Genomic DNA, 18,381 nt, shown 5'->3' on the forward strand with positions numbered 1-18,381 from the left:
TACAGTTATTATAGTTTGTAAATTAAACTGTTAGTTAAAGATATCAGTAAAAGGTAAAGTAATATCATCTTATTTTCCATCTATCAACCGAAGCCATTAAAAAAAAATCTGTGGCGCTACAACCTTTTTAGGTCTGGGCCTCTGATTTCTGTTTTTATTACATGATCATTTGTCAATCTACTAGGCAAGTAGGTGATCAGCCTCCTGTGCCTGACACACGCCTTCGACTTTTTGGGTCTAAGGCAAGCCGGTTTCCTCACGACATTTTCCTTCACCGTTCGAGCGAATGTGAAATGCGCACATAGAAAGAAAGTCCATTGGTGCACAGCTCACAAAAAACTAGTTATTTTATTATTCGAAAAAATTTCTAATGTAATTCTTAAAAACTAATGAGATAAGTTGAATTATGAAATATAAATTAATTGCAAATGATTAATAAAAGAATTAAAAAAGGTTGGCAGTACCTGCGTCAAGCATTCGCTCAAGCTGAGGTGCGCACGCGCCTCCAGTCGATCGTGTTCGCCGCCGGCGCGAGCTTATGTGTATTGTTCTACTAATTTCAAATTTCGAACTTTAAAATCATTGACGTTGAATTTTCGAAATTGGAACGTTGGAACTAACAACAAGTGTTGCCAGTGGTTATTTTTAACTCGTGAAATACGAAAAGTGTGTATGAAGGTTAAGTGACAAGTTGTGGTTAAAGTTCACTTAACGTTTAGTGGTTAACGTGAAATTATGTGTTTTATTGAACTATAATTCGAGTTAATCATTTTGTAAGGCATTGGTATGTATTTCTTAATATATGTTTAAATATTATACATATAGACTGAAGAACAATTGTCAAAATAGGGCTATCTCCTTCCAGTTCCATAAAGATAACAAAAATTAAAAACAATTAAAAGGTTTTTGTACAAAATTCAGTAAAAAAATATAATGTAATGACGCACTTATGACTTGATACCATTAGCACTCTGTATTTGCATATATAATGCTATATCTCGTTGTATATAGTATAGAAGATGATATAGGTAGTATGTTTTAAGAGTTCGGAGTTAATCTATAACAAATATCATTTAGCATAATTTATGATATAAATCGCTCTCTCTACGACTCCCATATGACAAAAACGTGTTGAATTTTGACAAACGTCAAACTTAATTTTACCCTAACAACCTGCCTTTATCCTATGTAAAGAAAATTAATTAATGTGCGAATAAGTATCGCAATACAGCAAAGAAATTCCAGCGGTAAAAGTACACTGTTGGACCAAACTTTTTTCATTTGTTTTAATTTTCTATAAAATTATATAAAGCGTATTAGCTATCATATAATCATATTAATAACATCTTATACGTATTTAAAATGGCGCTTACGATAACTAAATTTTTTATTTAATTAATAATAAAATCGAATATTTTCGATAGAACTATATTTTTATATTCGTGAGTCTCTAAATGAACTTATTTTTGCGAGTTTGTTACATGATTGTAAGCCATTGATGATTAAACTAAAACGGTCTAAATTCGAAATTGAGCCAAGGAAATTCAGTTTTACTTAAAGCACCAAAATTCATATAACAGTGTCTTAATTAGCGTCAGTATCTTTCCCTAAAAAATAAAATAAATAGCAAAAGATGTTGTATTTGCGTGTTGTTCCCACGAGAATAAGTGCGTGCTCCTATTTAACCATGCCTCCTGCTGATAGAGGACAAATCTTTGTTTTTAATTTAGTTTATTACTATTAATTACTGAAGATGTCATGTGGAACATGGTGTAATGGTTGAAGCTTCTTACAAACTTTGTGTAACAAAAAACTTGGCGATTAAAAAGAGTGGCGGAGAGTTCTTCTCTACCGTTCTACGCACTTCATTTGTTAACTGACAGTAAATGTAAATTTTCATTAATATTTTTTGCCGTTCATAAGTGTACATTTTGTTACCTATAATAAATAATTTTTTAATTTGAATGTTTAAACACCTACCAAGGCGTAGCGTTTTATCCTGAGTTCGATACCTTTAAAGATAAAAGGTGATATGGGTAAACATATATATCACACACGGCAGCTACGGGAAAAAACACAAGGAAATTGGGCATTAAGCACTGTTTGTATAAATTGAAATAATTCAATAATTATTAAACCCATTTAAACGGCTAAAGAAGGCCGGAATCGCTAGACCTCTTCACCCCAATTTGAATATTTATTGGTACTGGTTGAATAAACTTGGTCGGTTTTAATTAAACTGTGTATTGCTTTATTCACGTACATGCGAATATCATTTAAATAATGAAGGTTTATTAAAAATTGTATTTGGAAATTGTTGTTGGAAAATTTGCGACCGCTTCAACAATAATTGTTATATATCGGTAAATTTACATATAATCATAATGAATTATATGTGTAAACCTTCGTCAGAAAGTGCAGTATCTCTTGTTGAAAACTATATAAATATCCGTTCGGTAGATTTTGAGTTTATCGCGTTTATACATACAAACGCGGCCGGGGTAACTTTTATGTAAGGTTTTAAAAAAAATAAGAATGTTTTTGTCTTTTTTGTGTTCTTGGTAGGTTGTCAGTTCTTAAGTTATACTTAGATTTAAGTAATAGACATCTGTTGTAGCAGAACTACATAGGCCTCCGCGTGCGTCTCTTATCCCTAATGGTCGTAGGTTCGTTCCCCGTTGTGTACCAATCGACTTTCTATGTGCTAACCTAACTTTCTTGTTAGATATTAAAATTAGTGTAAACCGATAAAAAAAATATCCAACCAATACTGTTTTTTTAATGTTATCTAGTTAGGTATAAAAGTTATAAATCTAAAAATCTAGATTCTAGATAGCGATTTTAGATAGAGACGCAATGCAAATAAGTATTTTAGGGTAAAAATGAAATGAAACGGTAAGTCTAACTCCCGTAGATCAAAAATGTGTCATACAGTCATAGTTCGAGCTATGTTTTACCTATTCTTAAAAGGCCGGCAACGCACTCGCAAGGCCTCTAGGATTGAAAGAGTCCATGGGCCGTTTTCCCACTGTTCTATAAAAAAAAAACTGAAGGTTTTCGTACCTAATCAGGCGTTATAACACTTTTCATATCATATATGTTATATGTCATTACTTTCGTTTATATAAAGACATATCCTACCTATTATGTTAATACAGGATTTTACGAAGGACCTCCACAAAAACAGTAAAAACTACATACAATTTTATATATGTTGTGTTGAAATAATATGTGACATCGGAAATGTAAGAAACTCAAGCCGACGCGCGTTACCTTTAAAAAGCGTAAAATATTTTTTTAATTTTCCCGCAAAATTATCTTCGCTAAATTTATCAATAACTCTTTCAATTCTGCGTTACAGAAGCCAAACAATGCTACATTCCTAAAAATGTATTTAAAAATTGTTGTATATAGCTTCTAGAAATGCACGTATAATAAAGCAGACAGCACACTCGCGACCCTATAAAATTCCAACCAGTGACGGTCTTATCAGAATTTTGGGGAGGTGCGAAGTATTAATTATTTTACATAAGATTTCAAATAATTCAGTACACACGCTTTGAACGATTTTAGCTCATCTATCTCTTTTCTTCGCAGTGTAAATACAATTAAACAGAATGAAAGAACCTCATTTAAAGTGAATTAGTTTTATATTTAAAAAATATTGTTCAAGTAACTTCAAATCGTTTTACTTTGGTTTGTGACTAAATCAAACCAATTTGATTTCGAAAAGCAAAAGAGCGTTCAATTTCTTCAAAGGCTGGCACTTGCGAGCCTTCGGGCAATGTGAGTCCATGGGCGGCAGTATAACTTAATAGCCGGTAGACCTAAACATATTAATACTATGTGGATATCACTATGTGGAACCAGCTGCCCACTGAAGTATTTCCGAACCAATTCGCCTTAGAGCCCTTCAAGAAAAGAGTACCAATTCTTAAAACTCCGGCATTGAGAGTATCCAGTATCACTTAACATCACATGAGCCTCCTGCCCGTTTGCCCTCTGTTATATAAAAAAGATTTACCCGCGTATATCCTCTAACTATAAATATCTATCTGTTTTCCATGTTTATATTTATATAAAATATACAAAAATCTTTACGGATAATGTTTGATACGTATTTTGAATTACCAAAACATAATTGTTTTTATAAGTACTGAGCTTGTATTTTTAAATACGCTCTCCGTTCCGGTATTATTCATAAGCTATGTTATTGTGCCTGGGTTTACACACGTCTTTATTAGTTCTCAAGCTATACAGATCAAAGAATCGAAAGTTATTACGCTTTTACTGGTTCTTTATTAATTCTATAATATGTGTAAAACAATGCCGCATTGTTGGCCTAGTGGCTTCAGCGTGCGACGCTATTTCCTGAAGTCGTAGGTTCGATCCCCGGTTGTGCACTAATGGACTTTCTTTGTGTGCATTTAACATTCGCTCGAACGGTGAAGGAAAACTTCGTGAGGAAACCTGCTAGCCTTAGACCCAAACAGTCGACGGCGTGTGTCAGGCACAGGAGGCTAATTACCTAGTAGGTAAACAGACTCAAATTAGTTCAAACAAATTTTCTGCACGGTTAGGTTAGGAAAATAAATATATGGTATATAACATTTTTATATCAACCTGGGCTACAGGTTATACCTTCGGAATGACCCGGATTAGAGAATAATCACTGAATAAATTCAAAACTCTCGTTAAACGTTAATTAATCAATAAAGATTTTTATAAATTTGACGATTATTTAAATGATCCTAGTCCTTGGGATTGATTTGCTCCCGTTCAAACAATTTGTATGAACAAAACTTGGCGATTTAAAACAGTGGCTGAGAGTTTTTTGCTTGTTCTTCTTGCCCCCTTTACGCCCTTGACTTGCGAACTGGTAGTAAATGTAAATTTAGAATCAATTTAACATCTTTTTTGTTGACGTTCATAAGTGTACTTGGTTACTGAATGAATAAAGTTATCTCGAGTTTGAGTTTTGAAGTAAGAAGACAAAAATCTTACTGACATAGATCTTAACTCAAAAATAATTCTTTTTTATTCTATTTTAATAATTATAAACAGACATAATTTTAAAAGGCATAAACAGTATATAACATTATATGGTATTATGTATTGGTACGTTTAATTTAATAATGTCTTTCCACCACAGTTCTCAGAAAGAAGGAAAACAAAAGTTTATTGTAATTCACTTTCGTGCGCAAGTTCATTCTAGATTTTTATCTGTGAAATGTTTAGATTGTCACATAGTCGATGGTTTACTCTTGATGTAATCTATGGTTATTATTCACTGATGATAGAATTCAAAATCGCAAAAAGTTTTTATCTGTGATAAAATTATCCGATTATAGTCTGCTGAAGAAAAAAATTAGTACAGTTATCCGATTTTGGCATTGTTTTGGCAAATGCAAATTAGTAATGACTTTGACAGATACATATAATGCATTCTCATTGTTGGTATTTTAGGGGGAAAATTAATAAAACGTACTAGAATATGTAATAAAGCTGTCACTAAGCACATAATTGTCGCGAAGTGTGAAAAATCATGATTCTGAAGGTAAAAGCCGTGAAGAACCAACTAATTACCTCACATAATGTTATAAAACGCGTATTAATTACACATTTGATAGAGGTCACTTTATATTAGCTTGATTTACTTAAAGTCCAATGTCCATCAAGTGGGGCAAAGTGAATCCAGCGTAGAAAACCAGCCTGATTGGTCCTGGGCGGCTCTCTTAATTTCACTCCACGTCATTCCAGCTTCCTTCGCCTCTGCAATAATGCTTTGCCACGTTTCCTTTTGCCTTGATTCCAGTCGAGGGCTTGCCAATGTGATTTGGATCCCAGCATCCCAGCATACACTCTGTATGCCCCTTTTCACTATTTATAATGGTTAAACTCGGTAAAAGCTAGTTAGTTGGCTCGTAATTTGACAAACTTACAATTTTAATAATCTATGTATACAATCGATTGGATCTTTGTGGGATAGATTTGTAACTAATTTTTGTGTCTACGATGTCCGTCCCACTCCGTACAATTCAGGAAATACAAAGACAATGATATTATTACATACCGCAAATTGATTCAGTCGGGGTTCATATCCGACCAGGGACGACCAGGGGCTATACCATGAACTTCAAACTGTCAAATCGAGAAATGTAACTGTCAAACTTGCCTTGATAGAATATTCAATGATAAGAAATTTAATTTTTTTTTTTAATAATTCATCAATTTCAATAAGCTATTATGTTTTTAGTGTAAGTTCTTAATACAAAAAAAAACAGAGGCGCAACAACCTTTTTAGGTCTGGGCCTCAGATTTCTGTGTCTGTTTCATGATTTGTCAAGCCTGTGCCTGGCACACTGATTTTTTGACTCCAAGGCAAGCCAGTTCCCTTACGTATTCCTTGACCGTTCAAGCGTTTAATGCGCCCATAAAAAGTCCATTGGAGTACCTACCCGGGGATTGAACCTACGACCTTAGGGATGAGAGCCGCCCGCTAAAGCCACAAGGCCCACAGTGCTCTGCAATATATTTTTTTCTATGTTAGTCCACTTACTATATAACTACAGAAAAGTTAATCTATCAATAAATAAGCTATCAAAGAAAGTATGTTGCTTAACAATATATAACATATACTCGTAGGTATTTAAATATTTGCTAACAAGCTGACACACAAACATTTCGTGGAATTAAAATGGCTGATTAATGTAATCTAGGTATATAATAATTAGCTGTTCTAAGCATCGAAAGGAGGTATTCATTATTGCTAATTACATATCTTTAAATATCTTTCTATGATATCCGCGAACTTCGTTTCGCCATTATATGATATTTTATTTAAATTTTTAGCTATATACCAACACAGGGAACATTATGGTTACCCCATAGAGACTGTACACTTTTCCGGAATAAAAACTGGGTTTGAGGTTTTTCCATGCAATTTCCCTCCATAAAAACCTTCTTTGGAGTTCAAGAAATAAAAAAATAAAAGAATTAGCCCAGGCTTACGAGTCGCTCAGTAACATATTTTGCTATTCATTTTTATTTATGGGTCATTCCAAAAAAATATGGTACTTTATGAACTTATCATTTCATGATGGTTTTTGAATTCCAATTAGATACGTAATGGCAATTTATGTTAGATATTTAAATCATTGTACTATAATTAAAAGGGCCAGTCACTTAATGTAGTATTTTATGAGAAATTTAAGTTTTTACAAATTTGGGTGTCTAGGCACTGACGAGTATATCTAGGGACTGACAAGACACCAAATTACAGTACAATTTAGGAATCTAGGGACTACCGTAAGAAATCAAACATGCGTAAAGTTTCGCAATTATTTGTAATCACAAATGTTATGGAAATCACATAAATATAGATAACAAATTCAAGGTTTAAATCAAATTGAACCATTAATTAAAAGGGCGTTTTCTATACCCTATGCTTTGTTAAATCAGTCCTTAACCAATCAATGATTATCGTACTAAGTTGCTTTCTTGTATGTATTTAGGACTCAGTTTCCCCACTTAGACGCCCATTTGGTCTTCTAGCCTCCTCCAGAAGTTCAGAAGTTTCCTGGGCACTTCGCAGGCTTCACAGAATAACCTCACTGCTCCAAGCATTTCTGTTCGGAAGCCACAGCAAGTTGCTGTATTCTTTAAATAACTACAAGTATTAATCTAACATATCAGCGTAAGCAGTGTTGGCCTAATGGCTTCAGCGTGCGACTCTCATCCCTGAGGTCGTAGGCTGTGCACTAATAGACGTGTGTACACTCGCTTGTAGTGAAAGAAAATATCGCGAGGAAACTAGCGTTTCGCAAATCCAATCGATATGTATCAGACTGACACACAGACTTCAAACAGACAGAGAAGGCTGATCTATTACATACACATACATACATTATTTAATAACACACTTATTTAATACATGTATGTTACATAGGACGGGTTTTTTATAATATTTATTACACAATAAAAAATATAGAATACATTTTAAAATCACTGTGGTATCTAGAGATCTTGAAAAATACGTATAACTCGTTGTGGGCAAAAACGTCAGAAAAGCTATTTTTTGTTTTGTTAAATTATTTTGAATTAATTATGAATAAAAATTAGCAATTAAATACGTCACACCGTAAATCGCAATGGCGTTGTTAAATCATTTTTCTTTATTATCTCCTGTATCACAAAATATTAAGCTTGAAGTTGCTTTATAGACGTCCATATTAAAGTCGTGATACTCATGTTTGCCATAAAAAATACCGTTTTATTAGAAATACTACATCTTGGGTTGTCATTACAAAATTTAGGCAAACATTAACAATTACCAAAAAGTTTTTACCATTTTTAAAACAAAAATATAAATATTTTGAACGTGGAACGGTTTTTTCCAATACAGACGCGGCGACGCGTCGCAGTGCCGCCAACATTGACATCTGTCAATCAGATTCAATATGGTCGCGAGCCGGTTTCCGATATCTTTCAAATCTATAAGCCAAGATGTGTTAGATTGTGGTGTAGTAGCTGCTCGATAAGGCTTAACGTCACTGACAAATATATTCGATCGACATTTACGAAATCAACTTTAAGATTACAATGCACATATGGTGGCACAGATTATATAGACCATAGATATTCTATAGACGTAGAATTGTTTGACCTGACATCTGAGTTTTGTGTCAATTATGACAGAACAAAGTAGTAATAACTTTTACCGACGTCAGTTTCTTTTTAAGAAAGAGATTGTAATTATAATTAATTGCTATTTTTGGATACGAGTACACTATAAACTGTGTAAACATGATATATATTAGACTAGATGCCACCGCGAACTTTGTTTGACCTTAGTATGATGTTTTACTTAGCTAAAACCTTAACTACTTAAAAGGTAGTTAAGTAGCTACTAGCTACATACCAACATATGGAACATTTTGCTATGTTACCCCATAGAGACTGTTCGCTTTTACGGAATAAAAACCTAAGTACTTAATTAAACTCAAAACTAGAGCAGTGTTGGCCTAGTGGCTTCAGCGTGCGACTCTCATCCCTGAGGTCATAGGTTTGATCCCCGCACCAATGGACTTTCTTTTTATGTACGCATTTTACATTCGCTCGAACGGTGAAGGAAAACTTCGTGAGGAAACCGACATGTCTTAGACCCAAAAAGTCGACGGCGTGTGTCAGGCATAGGAGGCTGATCACCTACTTGCCCATTTGATTCTAAAATGATCATGAAACAGATTCAGAAATCTGAGGCCCAGAACTAAGGAGGTTGTAGCGCCACTGATATTTTTTTTAACCAAATAAAACTAAACTTTTATTTTCAAATAATTTTTTTACCAATTTTCCTCTCCTTAAAAACCTTCCTAAACATATATGTATGTATAAACATTTATGATATGCGTTAAATTAAAACTACATAAATGTTTATTTTATTAAAATTTTCTTTTACATAGTTTTTTTTTTGTTTCAGACAAACTGTTTACTAGTGATGTGATACAGTCATGCAGTACAGCGTCAATACGACGCAATTGAGTGAGCTAGTGTTGTGAATAACGAGCGTATGTACACACTCATGCTGACGACTGGAACTGTTGACGATCAGCCCATGGACGGGAACATGTCATTTTCATCTTATAAGTGAGTATTTTATTACTAAAGAAGTTTGTTGTTCATAGACTTAAACTACAGACCTTAAAACGTTAAATTGAAGTCTATGCTGTCTCAAAAAGTTCTACTATATTTTGTCTCTTTCATTTATTTTCAAAGAGAGAACAGAGTGATAAGGACAAACATACTTCAAATTGTTCTTAATTCAGTATATTTGTGCAGATAGAAGACCCTTTTGCAATAGTTAAAGATAGCTTTAAAAACTTTTTATCATAGAATTTAAAGCTAGTCCGGAAGCTATCAGCCGTACTCAGAGTTAAGCCATTGTAGAGTGAAATAACCATTAATTATTAATTATTGAGCCAAGAAGATATTTTAGTACCGATTACTTAAATTATGGTAGTTACGCGCGAATGAGATCCGGGCCTTTGAAGCTAGGGAAATAGATTTTTCTAGAGGCTATTAATGGTGAAGAATTTTCATTTTCCCGAGAAAACTGGGCGCGTCTTCAAAATCTTGGCAAAAGGTTCACCTATTTTTTGAGGATATTGATATACAATCAAAATTACAAATATGAATAAGGTAACTATCCTTCCGCGTTAAAGAAGGCCTGTGTACCCAACAAAACACCTAAAATATTATGTAATTGCTTAAAGAATTGAATTTTGACATATATGAGTCATACTGTGTGCTCGCCTTAAATTTTTCCCCCTTTTTTTTATCGAAAAGGGGGCAACCCGGTAGGGGATTCACCTGATGTTACACACAGACACTGTCGATACCAGAGGGCGCAGTGGGATGTCGGCCTCTAAAGAATTGGTACGGTTCGAAGGACCCTAAGTCGAATTGATTAGGAAATACTTCAGTGGCATGGCCGTGGCATCGTTCTATATTATTCTTAATTTATAATTTCGCTTTAATTAAATCGGTAATGCTGTTAATGAAGGCGGAGTTCGACTTCCAAGTATACATCATCTGAATTCCCAATTCGATTGGCCAGAATTTCTTGCATTGGTTTTTGATTAAATGGCTTCATTCTGTACGGTACTCCGACTGGTTTTACTTTCTAGGGACATAATTAATATACAGATAATTAAATAATTATGAGCTTTGGTTAACTGTTTATCCATTCCGAGATTTATCACTTGTCTTTGGTAAAAAACTAAATCAATACACTGTTTTTTCATGTATAAAATATAATATATACGTACAGAAATGCTGAGGTGTCTGAAGGGCAACAGAACACATTCAATTCCATAGACTGATGACGAAAAAAAAACAAAAAAGACACAGATTATACACAAATAATAAAAAGGAATCACACCAGCCAGGTTGTCCAAAACCTTTCAATGGTTGTGAATGTCAGGTGCAAGTTCAGGTTTGGGGGTCAACAATAGAGAAGACGGAACAATATACTTCTGTATAAATTATATATATGGTTCTCTTCTCCATAAACATTTTATGTATACTTTCCGAAGTCTTAGGTTGTTGTTACTTCTCTAAAAGTACTTTCTCTTTCTCTCAAATTGTATTTACACTGTGATGAAAAGAGACAAACGAGAAATATAGTTAAAACAGTGCAAAAGCTTTGGGTGTATATAATTGTCAGTGTATCGCGGTATAGCAGTCTTTATGGATTTTTTAATAGAATAGGACACACTCAATGCCAGTGTGTTGCCGGCCTTTTAGGAATTGTTACGCTCTTGTCTTGAAGGGGCCCTAAGTCATTAAATTCGAATTCAAGATATTCGATTCATTGCCATAGGTAAAACCTTAATGGAATCTATTTAATTCTTTATTAGATACGTCAAGGTAAAACTTTATTTGCGGTTCGCCAGTAACATTTATCATCTGTGGCTATATAAAACACGTGACTAAATAGGTTAGATATGAACGCTGCAATTACAGACTGCAAAAACCCGCTGGCCAATGAATTCGTCAGGTTACAGTCCTCAATCGGGCACCTTTCATTAAAAAAAAAACAACCATACGCCATTTCATGTCAATTTTTGAATTATTCATCGTGCCAATGCGCGAGCGCATCGATTGATGCAAGCAAAAAGCGCGCGCTCGCTAATCTTTGTCGTCTTTCGCGTTGCTTCGTCCCTCATACTCCACTAACCGATACACTTAGTATTCGTATAGTTTTTTCTGTCACGCTGCGCAAGGACATCACGGAGAATGCATTTATTTGATAAATGATGTTTTTTAGCGATTCAAGGGCTTCTGATTTTTTCATATAATTTTTCGGTGTCGCTATTAAATGCCTTTTGTTCGCGATGTGTGAGATATCACGTGTAAAAGAATTGACTTTTGTATGGTTCGGATAGTTTTCTATCTCTAATAGAATGGTTTTAATTAATAGTATTTGTCAATAAGTGTATTAGTCAATGGATTCTTATCTGTGCGTATTGACTAGTGAACCTTTTTTGCGATGCTCTGTGCAATTCATTTAATCTTAAATTAATTGTGCTTACCGTCAACTGTCAGGCCAATTACAAGCTAACGTTATGATGCCTGGGTGCAGAAAAAATGTATTATTCGAATTTCCGAACGTTCATCCCCCTGCCCGCACGTCCGCCGCGCCTCGACGCCGCGTCTCGACTGTACGTGATTGGTTTATTAATTAGGCGAATCATCATCGGGTTCCATTTTTAAAAATAGGCGGGATTCTTGTTGTGCGACTTTTCTTTTTAATTTCGGTCGGCGCTGAACGCAATTAGAGTTGCCAGTAATGTTTTTGTCATAATTGTTGAAGAAATTAGATTTTAAATTCTTTACAATCAGAGTTCTCGAAGTGTTTCTTTAACGTTTAATTGTATTAAGTATCTACGCACTGACTTCATTAATTATTGCGATTATTATTAAGATTGATGAAGATCAAGATGTGCGTATGTTCAACAGTAGATAGAAAACATTTTATTTTGTATATACATATGTTGTTTTTGTATGTTAAAAGATATTTTATGTTATAAAAGTAATAAATGAGAGCGTGGGGCATATTATTCCGAAACGCTTATAACAATATAATATAACGAGTTAGTTTTTATTCATGTGCCATACTTTACGCTGTGAAAGAGCGGATAAAATCGCGTGTAATGATTACGATTTAAATATCGAACCCGAATTGTGTCGCAAAACGTCAAAACAGTTTTTAGTCGACTTCAAAAATATCCTAATAGGATCTTCATACACCGTATTAAAATATATTAATTACCGTTCAATACATTTAATTATCATGACCAATAATTTGAAATAAGAAATATTTAGTACTTTTTGGTGCATTTGGGGAGTATTTTAAAATAGAATTTGTATCATTCTAATTTCAAAATACATCGTCATAATTACTCGGAACATCTGGTATATTTTTAGAATTATGGTTTTTAATGCATTCGGAATTTGTAAATAGAAATTTGTATTATTCTAAATTCAAAATATGTACGTTATCCTAATTATTCGTATTATCCGATATATTTTTAAACAAGTGTCAACACTAAAAACAATATGGCAGACAAAACGGATTCTTTTGTTGGCAATTGGAATAGTTTTAATTTTTTTACATCTCATTTTAAGACACGAAGGTATTCTAACGGTATTCAGAAGGGACATAACTCGAGGCGACCGCGAACAGATATTTTTTTTTCATGACCTCGACGATTTTCGGAACTATACTTTGATTTAACATTTGTTTAGATGTTTGATTCCAATTTCAAAAAATTGCCCGGAAACATAACGTCCATAGACTATACGACGGACAAGTGCATGTCGACAAAAATATTTTCGTTATCTATATTCAAAAATAATACTGGCGGTTCGGCTGTTATAATTTGAAATTATTTTATTTGTTTTTAATTTTGTCACATTATTTTTAATTATTAAAACTATTAACAACTAAACTTTTTGCTTATATTTATTGTGTATTGTGTACTCAGGCTAGCCATAGATTAGAGAAACATGTCTGTGGTCCTTTGCTTTATAGTCTATGGTAAGAATTAAGTATTAAACCCCTGGGGTCTTCACTTCTACGTGCTTGTTACCTCGAAACATAACAAAATCTGGCAGACAGGTCGGCTGACCGCTAAGTAAGACAGGAACATAAATTCTTCATTCTTAACAAAAATAAAATCGATCCTCTTTAGAGGGCTACCGAACTATAATTTATGGGCATTGGTCCGAGAGAAAAAAAAAAGCAAAATGTCGGGACGGAGACGCAAAACGGCGAAATTGGAAATAATTTTGCGATAGCATCGTTCGGCTGTAACTTTCTTTTGCGTTTGTGATTTTTTGGTTTACGAGGAGTTATGGGTCCCGAATCCCGATTCCGAATTCATAGACAATTTTAAGAGTTTTTGAAGTTATACTTCTTTTGGCGCGTTAGGGAAAAATTATGAGGGTTAATTTCTACGATGCGCGCGCAGACCGTCACAAAAAACCGACACGCTGAAGTTAGCTATAGTCAACATTTTAGTTTTTCCTATTGTTTAACAGTTCTACAAACGTAGAATAAAATTTAACAAAAGATTTTTATCTTGTTACGCCAAAGAAGTAGTAACTTCTAACGCGTGTATATAAACACACTTTTTTTTATTGGCGGGAAAATCCTTATTCGCTTCCATTTTTGAATTTTTTTTCTCGGAAATTTCGAGATGATTTCTTTACAAGTTTAAAATGTCAAATGATTTTTGGCACTCAGATTATAAAATATTGGTGCTCAGTTCCCTTTCACCTCTCCATCATTAAAGTCTTGCCTGGTCTCAGATTTTTATATCCCTTTGTGGCCAACCTTCTGTGCGTGACGCCGTCGACTTTTTTGGGTTACGCCGGTTTCCTCACGTTGTTTTCCTTCACCGTACGAGGGAGTTTTAAATGCTTACATAGTGTCTATTGATGCACGGGGTTCGAACCTACGACCTCAAGGTTAAGATGCGCACGTTCACGCACGATTATCACCATTTTTTATTTTTTATTTTAGACATAGTGTTTGTAATTGTAAGCCAAATAATATCCTTTAAAAATTACTCAAGATTTATTTGCCCCACAGGGCTTACCAAACGTCAAACTGTTAAAGACGTTCTAATCTGTAAAACACGTAATATACTCTGTATTTGACATATGCAACTTTCTTTTGACGCTTTTCTAAAACACAATACAATTTCCCACAGTCGGGTAGCTAAAGCTTTCTAATTCTCAGTGAGCCAATAATACATTTTTTGACCCAATAACAATATAAAAATATCATGAGGTTGAAAAAAGAAAAACGGACAAAAGACGTCATGAAATGGTATCCAAGAAAGAAGGAAAGGAGGCCGTCATATCAAGAGATGGAAAGACAATCTACCGGAAGGATGGAGAAGATCAACTCATGAAAGAGACGAGTGGAGAAAACAAGGGAACCGATAACCTCGGAAGACAACCTTACCAACTGACAGCTAATATAAAAAAATATAGTTAAAATGTATGTAATAGTTGTACTTAGTTTAACTTAAGTTAAAAAAAACAAAGGTATCTCTGCTTCTTCTACCATATTAACCATTGAGTGTTCAAAGGAGTTGTTCAGACTAATACCAGCAGCTGAGTTTCATTATCGGACGGCAAGGCAGAATACAAAATACCATCCGTATCACCTCGACGTCCGGCATTTTTTGCCGCGCACCACTGTCCATATTTCCGAACCAATTCGTCTTAGGATACTTCAAGAAAAGTGCGTACCAATCCTTAAAAGGCCGGCAACGCAATAGCGAGCCTTCTGGTAATGTAAGTGTCCATGGGCGACTGTATCACTTAACTTCAAATGAGTCTGTAACATAAAAAAATGCGGTAATTATATAGCAGAATACTACATATAAAACTAATTATTTATCTATAGCTGCCTGTAATTCCCACCGATTCATAAAAGCCGGCAACGCACCCTTCTAGCAATGTCTATACATAGCTTAAAAGTTATGTTGAAAGTTCATATATTACGTACATTTAGGCAATTTATTAAATTAGTAAGGTGTACATTACATGTATGTATAACGTGTGTATAGTTAGTAAATAGTTGTTGAATAAATAGGTTATGTCTTATCAGTCCTTATCAGTATTAATGCAAGTGCGACGGCCTTCTTCAGATTCGCAATGAGGAACCTAAAACTAAATTAGCGAATGACATTTCTACCTTTCGTTCGGCGTCGTTGCCATGGAAACGGAAGAACAGAGGTTTTTATAAAATGTGTTATTTATTTCTGCAAGTAGTTTATTAGATTCGTTATGTCAGCAGACTGTGTGACGTAACGAAATTAATATAAATAAATAAAATAAATCAGAGGCGCTACAACCTTCTTAATTCTCAGATTTCTATATCCGATTCATTATAATTTGTTAATAGCAAGTAGGATCAACCTGACACTCGCCGACTTTTGGGTCTAAGGGCTTTCCTCACGATTTGTGACATGACAGTCCATTGGTACACAGCCGGGGATTGAATCTACGATCTCAGGTCCTCTGTAGCCACTAGGCCAACACTGCTAGTTAATATAGCCCCTACATTATCATACCAAGTGAGAAAATGTTTTATTGGCGTAATACCATACTATTTCCTACTACAGTAGTTCTTCGAACGATGTGTTTGCATCAACTCCCACTTAGTTATGTACTCCTGGTATGTTGTTGTTTCGCACAATGCAATGTTTCTTAAACACGTATACATACATTTTCTTATTATACTAAAAGGTAAGACCCTAATGGGGCATTGGGGACGTAACAAATTTACTGTTTAGTTGTGCAGACACAGCTAAATAGTAAATTATTACTAATTTATATCGCTTAAACCCACTACAGAGAACCGGAATAGTTTAACAAAATAGCGAGAAATTAAAAAAAAAGTTCTGTCATTTATATGTTGTTTTATCGGAAATATTCGCGTATAATATGTACACGCGTTAGAAGTTATAGTACTTCTTTGACGTAATACTTTTCTTCGAGCACTTTAGGGGGACGTTTCCCTCTTCGAATTGCATTTTTCTTGTCCATTTTAACTCATTATTAATCATTATTTTGGTTTAAATAAAAGCACTACGCCATGACAGATAATGCAACTTGTCGATAAAGAGCAAGCGCCAACTAGCGGCCCAGACTGTTTTACCGACATTTGAACAGATATTCAGGTGATCGGATTTTTGTAACGGTGTGCGTACGCATCGTAAAAATGTACTCTTTCTTATCAGCCAAAACAAGTTCATATTTCTCCCCCCTCGGGTGGGGCAATTGGGTGTCCATGAGCAGACTGGGTGACTTTTTGTGGTGGCTCATTAGTCTTGGTACAAATCAAAATTGTACCAGGCTAACATAAATCAAAAGAAACTTTAAATTTTGTGTTAAAAAATGTACGAAATCGTATAGGGTTGATAAAGCTATATTCATAGTATTCATAATACGCAGAAAATCAATATAAAACCCTCCAATGACACGTAGCGATAAAAAATTATAATTTGCTAAGATTTTGTTCTAGGAATGATGTATGTTTGTGAAACTGCATGTACCACGTACGCGTGCTTGACTGATATGTTATCTTGAGATCTTATCGTGTTCTCTGGAGCGTTTTAGCAAACCGTGTATGGAATGTTTTAGGATATTTTTATATGCTAAGGGTGATATAAAGGTCGTTAAAAGGTTTTTCATGTTAATCCTCAAAAGATTTGCCATAGCCAATATTCTTTACATTTCTTTTTATATTTGGAAGATTTTTCTAAGACCGCGTTTGTAGAAAATCTATTGCGTTGTATTGTTACAAATATAGCGACTTGCGAACTTAAACGGTTGGATTTTATGGTGAATTAATCAGTGGCTAATACACTAACGTGAAAAGATAAATCTTGCGGCTATGTTATGTTAAATATTAGTATTATTACATTCTTTTTTTTGCGACTGAGGCGCACACTAGCTGCTGTGGTCTATGGCAGAATGACCAGTGCTATGGAACAGTCTGCTCCTCAGCATAATGCTGAGCCAGGGCCAATTACAACGACAGCACACACGCATTACACACTTAAAACTTACCTTGTTCTTTATAAGAAAAAAAAATGTTATCTCTCATTTTTTTTGTTATTGTTATTTTGTGTGTTTCTGTGTGTGCGTTTTGTTAGTAATAAATGTTATGTATATGTCCAATGAAATGGTAATCTCAATAATTCTGAAGAGCGATGTCGAACCCAGATCCCAGATCCCACATTATGGATAATGAAAGAACTATATCGAAATTGTATACAAAAATATGATAAAATATCTCGTAACTATTTACTAAAAAAGATAGCCTAACTACTTAATAAAAAGATAGCCTGACGAGGGGTACTGTTAGCCTAGTGGCTTCTGTGGCCTGAGATTGTAGGTTTGAACTATGCACCAATCTGTATGTGTGCATTTAACACACAATCGTACGGTGAAGGAAAACATCCTTAGAAAACCGGCCATAAAGTCGACGGCATGTGTCAGGCTGATAATTAGAAAGAAACAAATACAGAAATCTGAGACCTCAAAGGTAGCATCAATGACTCTTTTAATGTACAGTAAAAACACGTAAACAAATAATCTTATTGAAACCCAAGGCCGATGAATCACAGAATTGAAGGAAGAGTCGATTGTCTTAAATGAATCGAACGCTGACTCGATCATGTCGTATCTAGATAGTCGGAACGCTTAGGTGTGAGTTTGTCAACAATGGTTATTGTCTCTGCTCTGTTTGAAAATATTCACATCACCCCTTGTGATAATTTTGAAAACAGAACGAGT

General features: G+C 34.4%; 1 protein-coding gene across 1 annotated transcript in view; it reads left to right on the plus strand.

Moving 5' to 3' along the window:
• Window positions 1-499: 499 nt before the first annotated feature.
• The window catches only part of LOC125059883 (transcription factor Sox-17-alpha-A), a 106,058-nt gene continuing 88,176 nt past the window's right edge, over window positions 500-18,381 (plus strand). The window contains exons 1-2 of the mRNA XM_047664529.1: window positions 500-784; window positions 9,479-9,645. Coding sequence (XP_047520485.1) covers window positions 9,569-9,645 — 77 coding nt within the window. The 5' untranslated portion in view covers window positions 500-784; window positions 9,479-9,568. The remainder of the gene's footprint in view (window positions 785-9,478; window positions 9,646-18,381) is intronic.

The sequence above is a fragment of the Pieris napi genome, chromosome 20, assembly GCF_905475465.1.
Source record: "Pieris napi chromosome 20, ilPieNapi1.2, whole genome shotgun sequence".
Lineage (NCBI taxonomy): Eukaryota > Metazoa > Arthropoda > Insecta > Lepidoptera > Pieridae > Pieris > Pieris napi.